Source organism: Rhinoraja longicauda, chromosome 26 (assembly GCF_053455715.1).
Source record: "Rhinoraja longicauda isolate Sanriku21f chromosome 26, sRhiLon1.1, whole genome shotgun sequence".
NCBI lineage: Eukaryota > Metazoa > Chordata > Chondrichthyes > Rajiformes > Arhynchobatidae > Rhinoraja > Rhinoraja longicauda.
In genome coordinates, this window is record NC_135978.1 from 10,838,979 (window position 1) to 10,860,684 (window position 21,706).

At 40.8% G+C, this 21,706-nt stretch overlaps 1 protein-coding gene across 10 annotated transcripts in view; it reads left to right on the forward strand.

The window, feature by feature from the left end:
• tspoap1 (TSPO associated protein 1) overlaps window positions 1-21,706 on the forward strand; it is a 182,883-nt gene that overhangs the window by 129,891 nt on the left and 31,286 nt on the right. For all 10 annotated transcript variants that reach the window (XM_078422547.1, XM_078422541.1, XM_078422545.1 and 7 more), the window contains 8 exons: window positions 277-386; window positions 539-1,411; window positions 3,001-3,152; window positions 5,063-5,515; window positions 6,921-7,337; window positions 9,863-10,036; window positions 20,184-20,307; window positions 21,503-21,699. In XM_078422547.1, coding sequence (XP_078278673.1) covers window positions 277-386; window positions 539-1,411; window positions 3,001-3,152; window positions 5,063-5,515; window positions 6,921-7,337; window positions 9,863-10,036; window positions 20,184-20,307; window positions 21,503-21,699 — 2,500 coding nt within the window. The remainder of the gene's footprint in view (window positions 1-276; window positions 387-538; window positions 1,412-3,000; window positions 3,153-5,062; window positions 5,516-6,920; window positions 7,338-9,862; window positions 10,037-20,183; window positions 20,308-21,502; window positions 21,700-21,706) is intronic.

Below are 21,706 nucleotides of genomic sequence, written 5' to 3' on the forward strand. Positions count from 1 at the left end.
ATATTTTAAACATTGTAATTATATCCACATCTACCACTTTCCTAGGCAGCTCCTTTCAAATACCTGTCACCTTCTGTGTGAAAAGCTTGCCTCTATGTTCCCTTTAAATCTTTCTCCATTGACCCCTTTAATTCTACCCATTTCTGATTTTGAGCAGTCTCAGAGTGTGAAATAAGAAATACCATTCTGATTGGCGACATTTCTGTGCCTGGGATTATTGTGTCACATCTGTGAGGTTAACTATAACTTTTTCTGAATTGTGAACCTCTCTTTCAGTTACAATCCCTTTGATGGGCCCAATGAAAACCCAGAGGCAGAACTACCATTAACAGCAGGAGAGTATATCTACGTCTGTGGAGACATGGATGAAGATGGATTCTACGAAGGTATGATTGGGGCTAACACAATGCAAGTCTATTATTTGTGGGGGGTTGAGATGATTTTGTCCAGTGGTTGCTACCAGACTGACCAATGGTCAGCTGTGAAAACGAAATTAAGCTTCAGATTTCACTAAAATGTACTCTGGATTTATTTTCAGGAGAACTAATGGATGGGAGAAGAGGACTGGTTCCTTCCAACTTCATTGAGCGTGTATCTGATGAGGACATGTTGACGTTTCATCCTCCAGAAGCCAATGATTTGTCTCACAGTTCATTCCAGGAGATGAGTTTCCACAGTGGTAGTGAGCAGAGCCTCCCATTACGGATGAACAGCATTGAAACGTCAGAGACTTCCAGCCCCCAAGAAGATCTCACTCTGCATGATTCACAGCTTAAGCCAGAAAGCCATGTAAGCAATGGCTTTGATCTGAATGCAGAAGAAATTGCTGAATATAATGAAGATGTGATGCCTTACCCCAGGAAAATGAAATTGATTAAACAACTTGCCAAAAGTATCATTGTTAGCTGGGAGCCCCCTCTCGTCCCAGGTGGCTGGGGTACAATATTCAGCTATAATATCTATGTGGATAAAGAATTGCGGATGAATGTAAAGTTTGGTGCACAGACCAAAGTTGTAATAGAGAGACTGGACCTTAATGCTAAAGCTTACCGGATCTGTGTGCAATGTGTAACAGACAAAGGGAACTCGGATGAAATATGTAGCAGCATGCTCGTGGGGAAAGATGTCTGTGTTGCCCCAATGCAATTGAAAATCCATTGTGTCACTGCAACCTCAGCGGACATTTCTTGGTTGCCAAGCAACAGTAATTATAGCCATGCGATTTTCCTCAATGAGGAAGAGTACGAAGTGGTAAAGGCAGGGTGTTACTCATGCGCACTCATGAACATAAGGCCAAACATGAAGTACAAGGTGAAAGTGGAGGCCAGACCACATCAGATACCATGGGAGCTGCCACCAGACCGAAGACAACTCAAATGTGTGTACACACAGTTTACAACTTTGGCAGCAGGTCAGTAATGTAATGAGTTATGAATTTAAATAAAAACCATATTCTATTGTACATATGCGGAATTTAAACTCAACAGACATAAAATGCTGGAGTAACTCAGCGGGACAGGCAGCACCTCTGGAAAGAAGGAATGGGTGATGACCCATTCCCTCTCTCCAGAGATGCTGCCTGTCCCGCTGAGTTACTCCAGCATTTTGTGTCAATCTTCGGTTTAAACTGGCATATGCAGTTCCTTCCTACACTGTTCAACTCAATGATTTAGTCAAGGGAGAAGATCTTAAGTATAAGCATGAGCTTGGAAATTGATAGTATTATTAAAGATTTAAGATTTGGTGGATACTTTGAAGTGAAATTCCAGACACGGAGTGGCTGAAGGTTCTTCTGTAAGTAGAGGAAGAAAATATGCAGTCAACTGGGAAGCAGAATGGAGGATTCTAGAAATATTTGGAAGCAAAATGTTCATGAAGGGGCAAAATCAACGTACAGAGATAGCGGGAGACATTGGGTGTTAACAGAGGCAGAGATGATCCGAGCACAGAATTTTCTGAGCACAATTCAGGTCATAGTGTGCTGGACCAGTTTTGATGCCAGATTAGCAGATTAATGGTAGATTAGCAACGATTAGCAATGATGAATACTCAAGTATGTCTTCCATTGAGAAATAAATATTCCATCATCTCATGGAACTAAAGAATTTAGGGATAGTACTAGAGTGAAAGAAAAGTTTATTCATTTGCAAAGAATTGGCGGCGATACGAGGATTGCAAGAATTGTAGAAAGCAGGCTAAATGCTTGATGAGGATAAAATAGAATATGTATAAACTGGCACAGAACTTAAAAGGTGGTACGAGCATCTACAAGTATGTATAGAAGAAAGTAGCAAGACTAAGCATTGGTTCATTAAAAAGTGAGAAAAGAGAATTAATAATACAGAATATGGAAATGACAGACATTAAATAGTGGGGTTTTTTCTCCTTTGGAGAAGGCACAAAATGTAATACATGATTATCGAGCTATAATGAAGAGAAAGAAATGCAAAACAATTAATACCAAACTAATGGGACTAAGGTATGGACAAATACCCTGAACTAGTTGGCCTTCATCCTATGATTCGAATAGCGTTGCAGCTGAGATATTGGACATGTTGTTTGATTCTTCGATTCTGAAAAGATATCAGATAGGAAAATGTCAATGTAACACACACATTGTGGAAAGGATAGAGAGAGAAGTGTACGAAGGCCAGTTAAACTACAATCAGTTGTCAGCGAAGTGTTGGAATCCGTTAAGGAAGTGATAACAAAGCACTTAGAAAAACATGATATCAGCTGGAATTACCCATGGTTTTAGCAAAAGGATATCCCGCTTAGCAGAATTGTAGTTCTTTTGAGGAGGCATAGGACAGAAATGACAGCATATTTCAAGTTCAGTTTATGTGGTTTACAGTTTGGTTGTGCTGAATGATACAGATGCATGCCTGTTTATGCAAGTTGGTGCAGGTCCAGCCAGTGTGTGTCAATTTGTGCAGATGTACATGTGCACCTGCTGAATGGTGTAAGCACCAATCCAACCTACTTCATTTGCTGATGTAGGCCCTCCTGATGCCCCACTGGATGTTCAGATAGAAGCAGGCCCCACACCGGATGTTGTGATGATCAGTTGGCTACCAGTCACCATAGATGCTGCTGGGACCTCCAATGGTGTGCGAGTCACTGGATATGGTGTCTATGCTGATAGACAAAAGGTAAACTTTACATTTCTTGGTTGGCTCTATATAGGTAACTATCTCAACATTCGTTTCGTATCGTTATGTTTCCGTCTCCCATTCTCAGAGTTCCAAAATTCTTAATGTCAATTCTCTTTGTTGTACAATGGAAATAAATATTTGTGAGAAAACAATACAGAATGTTCCTATCTTAGGGGTCCAACTCCTCATTTTCTCAGTAGCTGCAAACGTACAATGACAGTGCTGACAATTGCAATTTCAGTACGTGAACATAGTTTCCACACAACATCTTGCCAGGTGAGTTGCGGAGTGGAGTTTTCGTTGATAGCTCTTGAGCAAGTGACGGCAAGGAAAACATTAAAACATTATTCTCCATATGGCTAATATGCAGGTCATTGCTAATTTGACCAGATGTAGCATAACTTGGGGCAGGGCCAGATTAAGCTAGTGTGGGGCCTGTAGCTAGCGTTGCCAACATCCTCACTCCCAAATACGGGACAAGGTAATGTCACCGCCCCGCACCCCACGTGACCTCACCCAGCCAGCGGTCACATGCTCCCTCTCCACCAATGGTGGCCGCCTGGGCCGGGAGGCGGGTTGCAACCTCCCGCCCAGGCCGGGAGGCGCAACCTCTGCTAGGCGGTGGCTGGGCCTACACTGTCCGGAGGTTAAGGTTGCCAACTGTCCCATATTAGCCAGAATATCCCGTATTTTGGTCTCAATTGGTTTGTCCCATACGGGGCCGTCCTTGTCCCTTATTAGGCCCAGGTGGCGCTGTAGGCCCAGACACTGTAGGCCCAGACGGTGTAGGTAGGAAAAAACTGCAGATGCTGCTTAACATCTGTGACTACCTTCTGGAGGTTGGAACCTACCTTCCGGAGGTAGACACAAAATGCTGGAGTAACTCAGCAGGTCAGGCAGCATCTCGGGAGAGAAGGAATGGGTGACGTTTCGGGTCGAGACCTTTCCGAAGGGCCTCGACCCAAAACGTCACCCATCTTCTGCTGGACCTCCATGAGGCGGGCGGCGAGGACTTCGCCATGGATGACGAGGGCGACGAAAGTATCCACAAACTGAAGGAGAGGAAGAGGAAGGGGCGAGGATTTGGCTCAGAGGAAGGTGCTCAATCCAGGCTGCGAGAAGACTACGACTCCGTGGACCAAGATGGCGACGAACCAGGCCCTCAACGCTCGGTGGAGGGGTGGATCCTGTTTGTGACCGGGATCCATGAGGAAGTCACCGAGGAGGACATCCACGACAAGTTTGCCGAGTACGGTGGGATCAAGAACCTATACCTCAACCCGGACTGGCGCACCGGCTACCTCAAGGACTACGCTCTGGTGGAGTACGAGACCTAGGATACAAGGAGGTGCAGGTGGCAATGGAGGGTTTGGACGGGTCGGAGCTGGCCGGGCAGCCCATCAGCGTGGACTTGGGCTTCGTCAGGGGGCCCCCTCAGAGCAAGAGGCGGAGTGGCTGCAGGAGAAGCCGGAGTTGGCCGGACCGGAAGCGTCACTGAGCCGGGACAGAGTGCGGAGCGACCGGTGGGACGGAGCGGCCCGCACAGTGCCGGGGAGCAAGACGCGCCCGTAGATCGCCGTGCCCAAACTGAGCCGTGCGTTACAGGGGTCGTTTAATCTCAGTCGGGACTGTCATGGGGTTGGGGAGAGGGAGGGAAAGGTAAGGTTGGCTTGTGCAAAACAACACTCAGAAATAACGCAGAAAAATCACTTGGAAGGTTTGCCCATATCTGACGAATAAATGTGTCAGTTTTATGGCCTATCATAAGAAGTTCTGATCATTTGGACCACTCACTGAAAACTTGCTGCATTACTCATCGCCTTTAATTAATGGAACAGTAGAAGGGTTTTGGTACAACTTAGGCTGGGTTTCTCAGGACAATAAAACTTTCTTTGGTTTCTTCTCAGATTATTGAAGTGATGTCCCCCACAGCTGGTAGCGTGCTAGCCAGACCCAACCAGATTCGGCTTCTGCAGGTGTCTACAGAACTCGCTGTCCGTACCATGTCCCCTTACGGTGAATCAACAGACTCCGACCCCATCAAAATTCCTCGAGCACTGTTTACATTTCCTTCGCTCCCTATGCCATTACAAACTGCCCCTGAGAATTGTCCCCATCCTGACATAAATGTTCCCCTCAGTAATGAATTACCCAACGTAGATATCAGTGATGAATCTCTGTCTGGGATAACTTGTGACAAGGCTCTGACTAACGACAGTGCCATAAGCTGCAATGGAAATCAACAGGAAGACTGCCCACCTGATTTTCACACTTTAAGTCAGGTGGATGATACAAAGCCAAACACTGAAGAACTAGCATGTGTCCAAGGAGAAGACACCGAAATGACAGAAAATTTGGAGGTAAGTGCCACTTAGGAGCAGCTGTGTGCGCCACTACAGGGAGCTTTATATCTCAATTAATGACTTCATTGAAACAATTTGTGCATTATTTGGAGTTTTACAGTATTCTGTTAATAGAAAGTAGTAAAAAAAATCATGCATGAACAGTTACACTACCTCTGGCTGCTTTGGTTTCAGTTACTTAACTTGGAGCAGAAGCAATTTTAGCCAACTGATCTGGGTGTTGACATTTGAAAGTACTAGTTTGGGGGAATGATTGCTTTATCCAAATCCTGGCCTGTGTATTTGCCCCTGGTTTATGAAGAAGGAGTCTATTTTGACAAAGAAGCTTGCTTTCTGCAACATGGCTGCTAATCTGTTTCTACTAGCCGGTTAGGAGGAAAATTGTTTTGCTTTCTGGCTTGATAAGAGGCTTGCCTCAGTATGTAGTTTAGTCGTGGGAAGATTAGAATTCTACTTTGTAACAGTTGCAATGTATTAAAGTATTTAATTGGTTAGGAATCATTTTTAGACATTCTAATGTCATGAAAAACAATATAAGAAGCCACAGGTCTAATGCCATAAGAGTGGATATATCTGTTAAAAACATAGAAAACATAGAAAATAGGTGCAGGAGTAGGCCTTCGAGCCAGCACCGCCATTCAATATGATCATGGCTGATCATCCAGAATCCGTACCCCGTTCCTGCTTTCTCCTCATATCCTTTGATTCCATCAGCCCTAAGAGCTGTATCCAACTATCCCTTGAATACATCCAGTGAATTGTCCTCCACTGCCTTTTGTGGCAAAGAATTCCACAGATTCATAACTCTCCATGTAGTGGCCAGCCCATACGTAAGCATCGCATTAACTCTATAGTGTCCAAACTACAGCAGGATACAAGGTAATAATAATAATATGCAAAAATAACTAATAAACGCAAAATGGCTCCTACACTCCGGGTGAAAAAGATTTTCCTCGTCTCAGTCCAAAATGGCCTATCCCTTATTCTTAAACTGTGACCCCTGGTTCTGGATCGGGAACATTTTCCCTGCATCTAGCCTGTCCAATCCCTTAAGTATTTTATATGTTTCTATAGGATCCCCTCATCTAAATTCCAGTGAAGATAAGCCCAGTCGATCCATTCTTTCATCATATGTCAGTCCCGCCATCCCGGGAATTAACCTGGTGAACCTACGCTGCACTCCCTCAAAAGCAAGAATTAACTGATATTCAAACTTTATTCACTCCTTTTTTTTCCTCATTGGGTCTTGATCTGAACTCTATGAATAACCACTTTCAAAACTGGGATTAATTGCTTGCTTTACCCGTGAAATTCTGTTATTTTGTTTATTGTGACATCTAATATCATCTAATAAGCCTTAGAAATAGGTGTGGGTCAACACAATCGATTTATTATTTTGCAGGATGATGCTGCGGGTTTATTCGATTACAGTAAAGAGAACAAAGATGCAGAACAATTGAAAGAAGTCCCAAACCATTTGGAAAATGCTCAACTAAAGAGGTCTGTTGGCTTTATTGAGGAGTTCCTTGAGGACTTGGAGCAGAAGGATAATCTTGACATTAAGGAAGATTCTAATTGGAACCATTTGGAAAGTGATCCCAAGGATCAGATGATGGAGATAAGAACTATGAAAGCACCAATCAGTAGAATCCAGGAGCCCAAAGAAGAGATAGAATATGATGTTTCCCTGGCTAATATTAGGGTTCCATCTATTGAGGAATTTCTGACAGACACTGAATTAAAGGAGGAAAAAATAAATGTTGCTGTGGATGAAGAGATGATTGAAGAGGGCCAGCTTGGATCTAAAGAAAACCATCTGGTATGTAAAGAATTATATTACAAACCTACTAGCAAACATTGCTGTTATTTATCTGAGATTTCCAGTTGTATTGAGTTAGAAAGGTAGGTGAAATGAGAGTGGACTATGAAGCATTCATGTTGCACATTTCCTGTCATCTGAGGGGCTCCAGGCCTGACTAATTGAAAGAATAATTCAATACAGGAGGTGAAACAATGAAATTAGTATATTAGCTTGTCATCCGTTATAGACTGAATAGGCCAAATTGTGACATGAGAATCCTATGGTTTATTCTGCTTTCAAGTAGCTATGGAAATAAGTTACCCTTGAATCATGCCCTCTCAACCTGAAACATGTCCAAACACAGACCAGATCACAAGGAATAAAATGAAAATGAGTTTGGCTAAGCTATTTAACATCAATATGATTCACAATGTGTACTGCGCCATAGCTTCACAACTGTAGTGCAGATGACAAACTGGATGGCAGAATGGTTGCAAAACACAAAGTACTGGAGTAACTCAGCAAGGCTGGCAGCATCAATGGAGGGAATAGATAGGCAACATTTTGGGTCGGCATCCATCTTCACCTTTTCTTTGGCACAGTAGCGCAGCAGTAGGGTTGCTGCCTTACAGCGCCAGAGACCCGGGTTTGATCCCAACTATGGGCGCTGTCTGAATGGAGTTTGTACGTTCTCCCAGTGAATGCATGGGTTTTCTCCAGGTGCTCTGGTTTCCTCCCGCATTCGAATGACATGAGGTTTGTAGGTTAATTGGCTTCTGTAAATTCCCCTAGTGTGTAGGATAGAACTAATGTACGGGTGATTGTTGGTCGGCGTGGACTCGGTAGGCCGAAGGTCCAGTTTCCGCGCTGTATCTCTAAACTAAACCAAAGCTCCAGCAGAATGTATGAGTTGATAATATGATGCATGTTGTACCAACAAGCCATATCTTCAAATGGAATGGCAAATATTGTCCACCTTTCACTGTATGATGAACTCAAGATCTCAGTTCTACAGCTTTTCAACAGCAAGAATATTTTCCAGAATAAAAATATTTCTGATATGGGAGTGCAGTTTAAAGTTAGCAGAAGGAGAGATTGATTATATATCTAGAATCATGGATAAGGAATAGGATGTAAAGTGATGTCAAGACTTCTCATGTGTTATCTGATTGATGATGCCTTCAATTTGTAATTGTACACGAAGAATAGAATATGTTTCTGTGGGTTGAAGAAGAAGTGATGATGTTGAAGAATGATAGTTTCCAATTAAAACTGGTTGAATGCAATTGTTTTTATCCTTTCAAATCTAGGCCAGCTTTGTCCTTTGCTCTCAAAGAATTCCTTTTCGCTCACACAAAAAATCATTTTCTGAAGAAACTTACAATGAGAAGACTTCTAATGGCCACCGACCTCACCTTCTGTAGGCTCTGCTATTTATATATTTCAGTGGATGTGTATTCTGAGTTTTCAGTGATGTGTATTCTGAGTTTTTGGTGATAATCTTCAAGCAATTATTCTTTTCCTGAAATGGCACCTACAGTATTCCTTCTCTCCAGAGATGCTGCCTGTCCTGCTGAGTTACTCCAGCTTTTAGTGTCTATTCTTTTATAATACTTGATTTCAACCCTTCTTTCCTTGGGGGGGAAAAGAGAAGACAAGTCTTTTGGTGTGATGAAATTTTGTTCCATGTATTTGAGTCCATGCGTGACAAGAACATGAACTAAAAGTGCCTTGCTCCTGTAAAATAAGTTAGAAGCAGTAAAAGGTGGTGAAGGTAATTCTGAGAAAACCGGGTGTATGCCTTTGGTGGCTTCCCTTTGCAGAAATTAATTTACCAGATATTTGAGTGCAGAAAGTTATCTACATAGAAAAAGTGGTGAGTGAAATTATATAAATGATGGAAAATATCTAGAAGGATCGAAGGTTTAACTTAGTACTACCATCCACCTTTTGTATTGTGTGGAAGTTCTTAAGGTAGTAGAAATTTCACTGACTATTTGGATCACCACCAGTCTGCATACCTGCAACCTGTGCTTTGCTTATTTTGGGCCACATGCCCTTGGTGGCCCAGACTAGCCTTTATTTTAATCAAAATTGAAAATGCGAGGACTTGCATGTCCCATGGATACTCTAAGGCTACTCCTTCTCCTACTATTACACTGAAATGTATTTATAACATGTGATCTGGACACTGTAATTCGTTCGACGGTGACTTTGTAGCAGTCAAATCACCTTTCATGGGTAATAATGGCTGTGGAAGGAAACAAAGTAAAGCTGGCAAAAGCGTTACATTAGCTGGTGTTAGGACAATCCTACCACGTGCCTGGAAGTAGGAAGAAAAGCTAAGTTCGCTGTAATGGTGTTTTGCCCTTTCTGTTAAAACTCTGAAATGCAAAGTTGTGAAGGAAAGAAGCTCCAGTAAATGTAGGGAATGAGTTGTGCATTCCTTGAGCTGAACATCAGACACACTGTTCTCACTGAATTTCCCAGTTGAATGAACCTTGCTACATTCTGTGCGTTCACATCTCTTTTTTTTAAACTAGCACGTCGTGAAAGCTGACAACCGTGAAAGTGAGGATTATCCCCCAGAGAATAGTCGCGGCTCAGACCTCTCCGATATCATGGAAGAAGATGAAGAAGACCTGGGATCAGACTCACAAGCCAATGATGATGTGCAGAAACAAGAAAACAACTTCAACAGCGAGAACTCACTGAAGGTACTATCTATTTGGACATTAACTTTTTGCATTTACTGTTACTTGAGGAAGGCTTATGGAAAGATAACTGAGGGACCTCAGATTGAAGTTTGTAATTTTTAAATAGCATATTGTTACTTCTTTTTCTTCCTTTTTCTGACATCTTTTCTGAGGCTAAGTATAGATAAATCTCAGTTCAGTGCATACGAGAAACAGTGCACTATTGGGATGTAGCAAAATGCATGAATCACTGCGTTCTGACAGATAATCCTCATCCAAATATCATGGTTGCACATACATGAAAATATGTTTAGACATTGCTGTAATGTTCATTGGCTCAGTGGATTAAATCTATAGGAACAGTGGTAGTCACTAACCCTGAAAACAAAAGCTGCAGGAAGTGTGATGCTCACTAACCCTGTGTCGGGAACATACAGGAAGAGTGGTGATCACCAACCCTATAAACAAAACCTGCAGAAACAGTGATCACTAACCCTGTGGATGAAACCAGCAGGAACAACGGTGTTCATCAGCCTTGTGAATGAAATGTGCAGGAACAGTGGGGGTATTCACTGGCCTGGTAGACTATTCCTTCCAGTACATCGCTGATTCCGCAAACCAAACTGCAAGGAGCAGTGTAGCTCACTGATCCGGAGAACTGTATCTTTTCTCATTGTTGTTATCTGTTTTTAGCAGAATAGAGCCCGACTTCAGTCCAACGTCATGAACGCTTGGCTGCCTTCTTAGGACAAGTGTATGACTGTATGTGGCTCCACCACAATGTGGATAATACATTTATTTGTTGCGGTTTGGTTTGGATGGGACAGACTGATCTTGTTATTGTGGAAATCGTATGCACAAGTTAAATTCCAACGATAGGAGGAGAATAAATGTGAGAAAACTGATGAAGCAATAGGCAACATTCACGATTGTTACTATATAATACCAGCTTTGCAAGTGAAATATTTAATGGAGATTGGAGAATTTACCAGGGACATTGTGTTTGACTGGAAGGTGAAATGTGTAAAAGTGTGTTTTGTCCCCATGTAATAAATAGTTGCTTTGTCGTAGACATTCCAATAACTTATGTGTTTGTTGATAAAATCAAAAATCTCAGGTGTTGTTACCAACAATAAGGTTGCTTATCTCGGAAGGCGACACCGTATCAATCGACAAGTGTTCCTGGCCTCTATTTTTTCTCTGATGTTACCGATTGCTCAATTAATTGGACTAGACTGCTTTATGTTGACTTATGGCGAGTTGGTATAATGCAGCAGGGAATGACCCAGTCAGGGAAGGAATGGAAAGAAAGAAGCTTTTTCTAGCTGGGCAGGGCAGGTATTGTACATTAATCTCTGCTCTGTAGTTGGCTGCTTCTCAGTTTAGTGATTGCAGTGAAAATGCAGACAAATGGGAATAGCTCCGTGAGGGACTAACTTGAGAACAGCATGCCATGATCCCAGGGCATATAGCGTCGAAGAGTTGTACAGCAAATAAACAGACCCTTCATCCCACCACATCTATGCCGACCATCATGCATATCTATACTGATCCTACTTGCTTGCATTAATTGCATATCCCTCTAGATACCACTCATTCAAGTACTTATCCAGATGCCTTTAAAATGGTGTGACTGTTCCTGCCTCCACCACCACCCCTGGCAGCCCATTCCATTCCAAATACCCTTTGTTTGTAAAATATACCCTTGAAATCCTCTTTAAATCTTCTTCCTCTCACTCTAAACCTATGCCCTCTGGCTTAAACATTCCTACCATTGAAACAGACTGGCTTTCTACCTTTTCCAGTCCAGTCATTATTTTTCATACTTTTATCTACCACTTGTATTCAAGATAATTAAGATTAAATAAATTTATCAACTGCATTTGTGTAGCCTATTGTAAGTTTCATAACTGATCTATTAAACTGCATAAGAAACTAATATTGTAATCACAACTTACCTTATTACTCAACTGGGTTTGGAAAATCAGATTGAAAGGAGATCTGGTGGACAAAGAAGCAGTATGCTACTGGGATACTAGAACTCTTCTGCCTTTATGAATGGAATTACTCTTTATAAATAAACATTTGACTCTACAAATAGTTTCTGGCCTGGCCCTGCATGTTCACACATGATGCAAAGGATTTTTTAACATTGGAACTGTATTTGTATCAGCATAAAGATAGGAGGGAATTTATATTTGTAACCGTGTAAAGATAGGAAGGAATACATTTTGGAGTCCTGAACATAGACTCTGGCACCCATGAAGTCATATGGCACCAGGTCCAGTATGCACAAGGAGAGTTGCTTCTGATTCCCACCTATCATCCTACCTTCAAATGATGAATCAGTGCTACTCCATGTGGAGTTAATTCCATGTTTAACTTAGTAGGAGGTCCAAAAGTAACAAGGGCACAGAATATACTCTAGGTGGGAGAATTCAACGCTCATCAACGAGAGTGGTTTGGTAGCACCATTGCAGACTGAGTTGGCTGAGTCCTGAAGGATACAGATACCAGTCCAGATTTGCATCAGGGAGTGAGTGAACTAACAAGATGCATGTACCTACTTGCCCTAATGTCACCAATCTATCGGTCCTTGACAGCATTTGTAGAAGTGCCCACTGTACAGCCCTTGTAGGTACAAAGTATTGTTCTCACATTGAGAATATGTTGTATTGTGTGGTATTACAAAGATGCTACATGGGACAAACTCAGGCAGATCTAGCTGTTAAAAATTGGGCAACAATGTTCTGCTGTGGGTCATCAGCAGCAACAAAAATGTACCCCACCACAATCTGTGACCATTTACTTGGCTAGCCATTACTCTGCCATAACTTTCAAGGCAGGGGTTCAGCTACTGTTCAGTGAGAAGTGCAGAAGGGCATGACACCTGCAGTATCATGCATAGCAGGTGCCAGCTACTCGGACTGTAAAACTGGGCAACATGCTTGCAACACAGCAAAACCAACATGCCAATCGACAGCCAGGTGATCTCACAACAGATCAGATCAAAGCTCTGCTGTCTATAATCTCCAGTCATGACTAGTGGTGGACAATTAAGCAACACTTGACTGGGCATGCGATTACCAAAGAAAAGGCTGAGTTGCTCTCAACCATGTTGAGCCAAAAGTGGCAAATGGATGGATTATTCTCAATCTCTTCATGAAATCCCCACTAGCACAGATGAATGTCTGTAGCCAATTTAAATCCCTCTACACAATATCAAAAAATGGCTGAGAGTTCTGAATACAACAAAAGATACAGGACCAGACTACAAGTCAGCTGTGGTACTGAAGATATGCGCTTCAGAACTAGCAGCACCTCCAGCAAAGCTTTTGGAGTGAATTAACAATGCTGCTATCAACTTGACAATAAGAAAAATCACCCAGGTATTGCCTGCTCATGAAAAACAGTGCGACTGGAACTTGTAGCTGTTACGGAAACCTGACTAAAAAAAGGATAAGACCGGCAGATTAATGTTCCCGGGTACAGGTGGTACAGAAGAGATAGAGGTGGGGGAAACAGAGGAGGGGCTGGTGCTTTATTGATTAAGGAGAATGTCATGGTAGTCGTGTGTGATATAATGACTAACAGCTCGTTCCATGAGAAATAAAAAGGAGATGATCATCTTGTTGGGAATGTACTCTAGGCCTCCAAATAGTCAATGGAAAAAGAACAAATATGCCAGGCGATTGCAGGCAGCTGCAAGACTATTAAGGTTGTCATAGTAGGAGATTTTAACTTTCTCATTATAGATTGCAACTGTCATAGTGCCAAGAGCTTAAATGGGGTGGAATTTGTCAAATTTGTTCAGAAAGATTTCCTCAGGCAATATGGAGGGGGCCCTACAATGCAATTATCTCTGTGTGGAGCCACAGGAGATGGACAAGGTGGAGGAAGACATAAATATTGGGGAACTTAGGACAGTTAATGGAGATGTCTTGACGACAGTCCATATTACGATTGAGGAAATGTATTCTCAAACTCTGCCCCTGGCTGTAGACTCTTCAGCCATGGGAGAAGTTCTCCTTACATCTAGCCTACCATCCTCTTAAAGAATTGTGTACGTTTCAATGAGATCTCCCCTTGTTCTTCGAAACTCTGGAGAACACAGTTCCAATTCGTACAACCTCTCCTTGTGGGAAACCCACCATCTCTGGAAACGGTTGAGAGAATATTTTCTGATCTCCTTCTTTAGCAACTACATCCTTTCTTAGAAAAGAAGCCAAAACTGTGCGCAGTACGCCAGGTCCGAAATAGTTTTCCATTGAAAAAAAAAAGTCTTACGTTTTTGAATGTTGCAAACACCCATCATGAGTAATTCAGTCGACCATTACTGCCTTTAGTGAACAATTGCATTTTGTGAATTAGATTATTTGAGTTTATTATGACATGAGTTTTTTTTTTCAGAGATGTAATTTGCACGGCTTTGTATTTGAAGCTATTTCTCACATTGTTATAATTTTTGGTGCTTTACTTTAGGCTGTTCTTTGTGTTCCAGTTGCTTTGCTGTGCTTTGAATTGATCTTGTTTCAATTTTCACCTTTACTTTTTTTTTTCTTTCTTTTCCCCCTCCCCATTCCGCCCTCGCATGCACTGAACCACTGTACGTGTTAACCATGTCTCAGCAGCCTGAACAGTATGAAACTGATAGCGATGAGGAGTTTTTGGAGAAAATTCTAGAACTTCCTTTGCAGAAACATTGCAGTAAGAAACTATTCAGCATTCCTGAAGCATCCAAAGAAGAGGAGGATGAACAGGAGGAGAAAGAGGAGGAGAAAGAGGAGGAGAAGAAGGAGGAGAAGAAGGAGGAGAAGAAGGAGGAGAAGAAGGAGGAGAAGAAGGAGGAGAAGAAGGAGGAGAAGAAGGAAGAGAAGAAGGAGGAGGAGGAGGAGGACAAGGAAACCATTTCTGGCAGGTCGCAAGATGACACTCAAAATCAAGAGCACGGAATAGAGGCCTCCAAGTGCTCGCAGGATGAAGTACAAGTAGAGGACCAGATATTTAACTGTATGCAAACTAATTCTAATGACCACAGTCCGAGAGATCAAGTCTCAGATCTTGACACCAAAAATCAAGAATTGGAGAAACAGCCAGTCTCCAAAAAAAGTTTGCATGACAGCGCAAATGTAGTGGAGGGTCCCACAGGTTTGAATGGTGCTCAAAGTGAGCTGAAATTCATAGACAACGAGGAAGGCTTAATGTTTAACAATACATGTGATCAGTGCAACAGGCAGGAACCAAGTGAAAAACACACTCACTACACTAAGAGCAATTTCAAGAAAAAGGAATGGTGTGAAGAGGCCAGTTACGAGTTTCATAATAGATATGTATCAGATCCCGAGGAATGTATCAGATCCCAGGACTGGAAAAGGAAGACTTCAGAATACACACATAAAAGCACTATTGATGACCATGTCCTTGAAAGCACTCCAGAGAAATCACAATCAGAGGAAAGCCACAGGGATATTTTAGATATGACTGTAGTTGATCCAACATCTTTATTGCAAATGCAATCTCGAACTCAAATTACTTCTACAACTCCCGAAGATTTCAATGTACCAATTACTGGGAGCACTCGATACAACGACATGTACCAGGCCTCACATAACGAACTAGAAATAGACATAGAGTATGGCACTGAGGAGGAGGAAGAAATACTATCTCCTAACTTGCATTTCTGTTCAAATATTATTCATCTGGACCAAATGAAATCAGGTTGGTCGCATGGTAGCCAGAAACACAATGGAGATGAGTGTAGTCATTGCAGCCAGTGTGGCTCTACCCACTCAAATGATCAAAATCAAGCATCGGTTAAATACGAAGTTTTTGATTCGAACTCTGGCTATAGTAAATCTCCCGATTGTCATAAAAGGAGAGATAAAACCACTCTCCCGAGGAGTCAGCTGCATCGTGATCAAGGGATACTAAAGGGAAAAATTGCAGAGGAGAAAAAGTTGGAAGCTTGGAAAATGGAGTCTTATGACTTGGGCGCAACAAGGCCAAGGCCAAGGACAGTATATGTGGATTCAGCATGTACACGGGTGTGTGTTTATCTCACTGTTCATTTACTTATTTTGTTTTTTGAAGCTGTCAGAGTGTTGGACCACCTGTGTGCTTCATGCATTATGTCAGTGATGTACATTTTCCATTTTGGCGTGGAGTGGGGGCAGCATGCACGACCTCCCAGCATCAGCATCTATTAGCCAACCGATAAATCCAATGAAAGGCTCAAATAAAATTGAGCCTCTCATTCAAGTTGAGAGTGTTGCAAAATTATTTGTCATTGATTATTTTGGCAATGGGTGCAACATATCTTTTGAATTTATCAGAGCATGAAGTGAAACTTCAAGGTACTCATTTAAGTCAATGCATGTTTCGATGTTAGGAGATTATGGTGATGATAAACAGCCTGGTGATCACTTGATCACTTCAATTTCAGCTACATTTCATAGCTAGTTTATGAAACAGTTTATGAAACAGTCATTTAACACAACTTGCAGACCTATTTAGTTTCACATCTGGAAATATGATTCTCTGCACCATCTGTCTAGCACAGAATCAGTGTTAGAAACCTTCGTATCACATTGAATCATGAAGTCAGCACATATGATGAAGGATTCATATGAACGTTAACATTTTTTCTTTCCACAGATGCTACATGATCTTCTTGGTGTTTCTGGGATTTTCTGTTTTTATTACATATCTGGGTTGCTACTCAAGCTCTCTTCCTTGCATTTATTACCTCTCTATTTGACCAATCCAATGCATTCTTCATCAGCCACTCTTGTTTTACTCAATGGCTCCCTCACAACCTGCTTCCTCACCCATCAACAAATCACCTATCAACAAACTTGACCACAAAAAATCTTTGCGTCCCTCATCAATGTTATTTGCATAAATTATGTTGTTGAGACTCAGCACTGATCCTATTTGTACCTCCATTGTTATACTTTACCACGCTGAAAATCCTGACTATGTTTTCTATTAGACAGCTTCTATCCATGTAAATAAATTATCACCAATGTCATGACTTCTTAACTGGTGTAATGACATTTTGTATCAAACACCTGCTGAAAATCCAAATGATGCAGTGACTTCAGGCAAGAGCTGATGCATAATTAAGCACAGGGTATAATGTTTCTCATGGAACCAATGCCTCTGATGTCAGCTTTTGAAAATAGATTCATGTGAACTTGCCCTTTAAGTTGAATTGAGAAGTATCATTCATGGAGATTCGTTAAACGTATTTGATAAGTCTGGTTTTTTTTACACTTTACAATACCTTTACAATCCATCTAGGAAAACAAATCATTTTTGCGCGGTCTTGTAAATAAAGGGTTTTTGTTCACACTTTCCAAAACATATATACATCATATTCAAATTAACTCACCATGTAAATTCAAGATATTTGAAGTCAATATACTCAACATTTGATGTTCTTCAATTTTCTTTTTTCTGACACTGAAAATTAACTAATACAAGCACGGAGTTTCCCCTTACATTTTAATTATTGTTTATTGTTTTCACAATGAAAATTCATTGATTAAAAATATATTTTACACCTTGGTCCCTTTTTCTCTCTCTCTCTCTCTGTAAACTTTTTTTTTCATTTCTGATTTTACATTGAACTCACCCATGTAAATTTATACTTGCTGGTTCACACCTTGCAATCTTTTACTTCACAGTCATTCATCCTAATTGAATATTTGTTCATTCAGATCCTAGGAATTCTGTAAAGAATTCTGTATTCTGAGGTGTTCTCATCTCAATTCAGTAATGTGCTGGACTAATCTTACAGAGATTAAATAGGCAAGGGCATCAAATACCAAGGAGGTTTATTGTGTTTTTGAGTGACCTACTAAATAAGACTTAATTTTTTGCATGTTTATATCACAAATTGGCTTTCCAGAGTACCTGGTGCCCAATAAAATTTAGTTCAGTCGGATTGTTTCTGAAAAATTGGTCCAGAGACAGCAGTCATGGGAATCAAAATATGCTAAGGAGCTTCTCATAAACTAGAACTGTTTCCATGTAAATGTTTTGACATTGATTTCAGTGTAACAGATATAATATTTAATATTAGGTTTAATGTTTATTTCTGAGTCATAGTAAAAGGTGATCTAACTGAGATAGCCAAAAAACTTATTGAATTAACAAATGTCTTTAATTGACAAAATGTTTTCTTCCCAGAGACATTCATCTACAGATGGTTACCTTCCAGAGGGTGAACAACCTGAATAACGTGAAAAAATATGCATATCTATCTGCAATTTCCCCTGATTTGTGCACCATTTCCAACATTGGCCAGTACCAGTATGATAGATTTTCTGTATGATTCACCATGAAAAATAAATACACCATTGTTGCAAATGGTTACAAATTCTTCCAATATCCTGGATAACCCTCCTCTATGTATCTGCACAACCAAATTTAGATGAACTCTTGGGACATTCGCCATGTTGGCTGTTGCTATCTGTAGGATCATTCAGCACCTCAAGTAATCACCATGCATTGCTCCAATTCAGAGTTAGGCATGGAGATTCATTAAATGTTTTGCAAGGTCAGGTTCAATGAAGGTTGATCCTTTCACACTCTCTGTAGACATTAACCATTATTAAGAATAACAGATTTTGCCTTCAATGTCCTTGAGATTTGAAATAGTGACCTTATCCTTGGCCAAATCCTATATTGGAGCCTAGCATTTTCCAGCCATGATAATTTTATATGTGATATATATTTGACATGCATTGAGCAGCAATTTCGGATTACCAGTAATTTGGCTAACTGACTTTGCTGGAGGCCACTGCTCCTGCTGCAGGTTCAGTTAGTTAAAACAGAGATAAAATGATCTGCACTAATGTATTTTGATTCACAGCTTAAGCTCCTCAGTAATCTCGGATGAAATGATTTTTTGGTGCACTGTATATCCTTGCTTTTGGGAAGGAAAGATAAGATAATCATTGCATCTGAACACTATTGAGGCATTATTAGTGGGAGATGATATAAATATAGAATGAAGACAGAGTCAAATTTTAGAATTCATATCCCCTCTTGAAGAATCGCCACAAATGGCTGAACAGAAAATGACAGGCACTGTCCAATGTCCTACCTTTAGAAGGTGGCTGAATCAAAGGGCCTGAAGAAGGGTCTCGACCCAAAACATCACCCATTCCTTCTCGCCAGAGATGCTGCCTGCCGGCTGAGTTACTCCAGCATTTTGTGTCGTCCTTCGGCTGAATCAAAATCCTCTTCATTCAATTTAACTAAATATACTAATCCTTGGAATCAAGCATGGGCTTTTCATAGTAGGCACACCTTAAAGTGCTTCATGCAATGAAATATGTAGACAAAGTAAAGGTTGAAGCTTAGGCTTTATTCCACTGCTGTGTTGGTAGATTTTTTATCATGCCAATGCATTCTTTACGGTTTGAATACAGGAAGGTTTGGTTCTATCAAACTACACAATTTTAATTGGTGTTCATTTAATGCTTCATACAATCTGAGCTGTAGAGAACATGTGAGGGTGTTGCTTCAGGGTAGAAATTCGGACCTTGTGGAAATTTGGCCTATGTGTGTGATAATGTGACATTGTGTGATAATGTGATAATTTCACATGCAGGCCCTCAATGACTCAGATTCATTCCTAGAACTTCCATCTCACTAATATTTTGATACTCATCAAGCATTTTAAAGGGAAGGTGTTACTTTCAAATGACAGCACCATTTGGCCAACGTGGCATGTATATGAAAATCACAATAAATCTATACTAAAAGCAAAGAATAGATGTGCAGAGATACTGCAGTTTCTGGGGAATCAGCAGAAATCTGTGTATTGGTATCCAAATGACTGGAAAATTTTCTAGTGTGCATTTGATATGAGTTTATTGGGATGCACTGGTTTATTTTACTTGCGTGGGTACAATATTGTAGAGCTTTCTTTGAGTAGGAGATAGTGCAAGAGATTCAGTGAGTTTACTGGAATGCAAGAGACTGGGAGTTTATTAATGTGTGAGAAATTGCGATGAAATTTGGTGATTTTGCAGGTGCCAGAATGCTGGAGTATAGTAGGTACACTATGTGTATAAAAGACAGGAAAGTTAGCGTATATGTCTAATATTTCATTCCTCAGATACTCTGGCTTTGATCTTTATTTTCTATTTTGCAGGACTTTGTGGTAGATGTGGATTCAGGCTCTCATTGTGCTCCTGACTCACCTGTAGTACGAGCTTTAAACCCCCAAAATAGCTACTCCCTTTCGCTCGGTAGAGGGGAGTTGTTAGCTTCCAAAGGTATGTATTTGTCGTTCTTCACAGCACCTTTCAACATATCAAAATTAGATCAAAAGTCCTGTGGCGTGCATCTCCTCCAGAAAATAGTGTTAAATACTGACGTAGATAGAGTTATTCATTGTGGGATATTACAAAGAAGAAAAAGTCAGAGGATTAGAAGATGAGGTCTTTTGAATTGAACAGGGTAAGGGCCATGATAGGTCTTGAAGATTCAACTGTAATAACAATATCATCATTATTCCGATAAAAACAAGACTAACCAGTAGATCTGGTTACCATAATAGTAAGGTGCATTTAATATAAAAATCAGCGTGCAAATGAATTAATTTAAGATTTTAGTGTAAATATAGATGTGCTGAATCCAGCTTTTGTTTCCATGGTACAGGAATGACATTGAGGGAAAACTGGAAAAAACAACAATTCACCATCTCCTAAGACAATATAATAAACATAATACCTCTTAAAAAAACACACACAGGGCCTGTTATAGTTAGAATACAGGACAGAGTGATTAGATGGAGGATATTTAAAATTAAATATCGTTTTTAAAAGATGCTAAGATACAGCTGATTTCCATTATTTTAATATGCTCTCAGATATTGGCAGCACTGGTAAGGCGACTTCTACTGCCCCTTCTTAGTTTCCCTTGAGATATCTTTTTTGAGCGTGCGTCACAGGCATTCCTGTAATGGTGTCAGATAGAGAATTGTCAGATATTGACATTGCAACATACAACCAAACCAGGATGTCATGCTACGTAACATCGATGTTCTTCTAATGCCATTCTGTTCATGTGATGGAGATCACAAAGGAGAAAGGTGTTGTCAAAATTATCTTACTCAGATGCCAAGGTGCATCCTTATATATCATACATAACCGTGATGGAACCTATCCTGCATCATGGCAAGAACGTTATTTGAAACAAGTATCACAGATAGTGCAGAAACAAGGAACACAAGGAACTGCAGTTGCTGATTTACACAACCCACACCACCGCAGCTGGTGCATTTCATTTAGAGCAGGGAATAGTAAAAAGATGTTGAAAAAGTATTGGCATTAGGGCCAGCAGCATGGGTATCTGCTGTGTGTTACTCTCTGACATCTTTGATTTCTGCAGAGAAATTACATAATGTGATTGGACAAGTCAATCTCAATAAGGTCGGTCATGTCCTCATTTTCAATCCTTTGATTTCAGCTTTACGTGCAGAGATTTCCAGAAGTCAAGAGAGTTCAATCCTAGATGGATACAAGGAGGTAGAGCCAAAGGGAATTGTGGATGATGCACTTGTTCGCATCTTTGTGGCTTTGTTCGATTATGATCCTGCAACAATGTCACCGAACCCAGATGCTGCAGAGGAGGAGTTGGCATTTAAAGAAGGCCAGATCCTAAAGGTGAGTG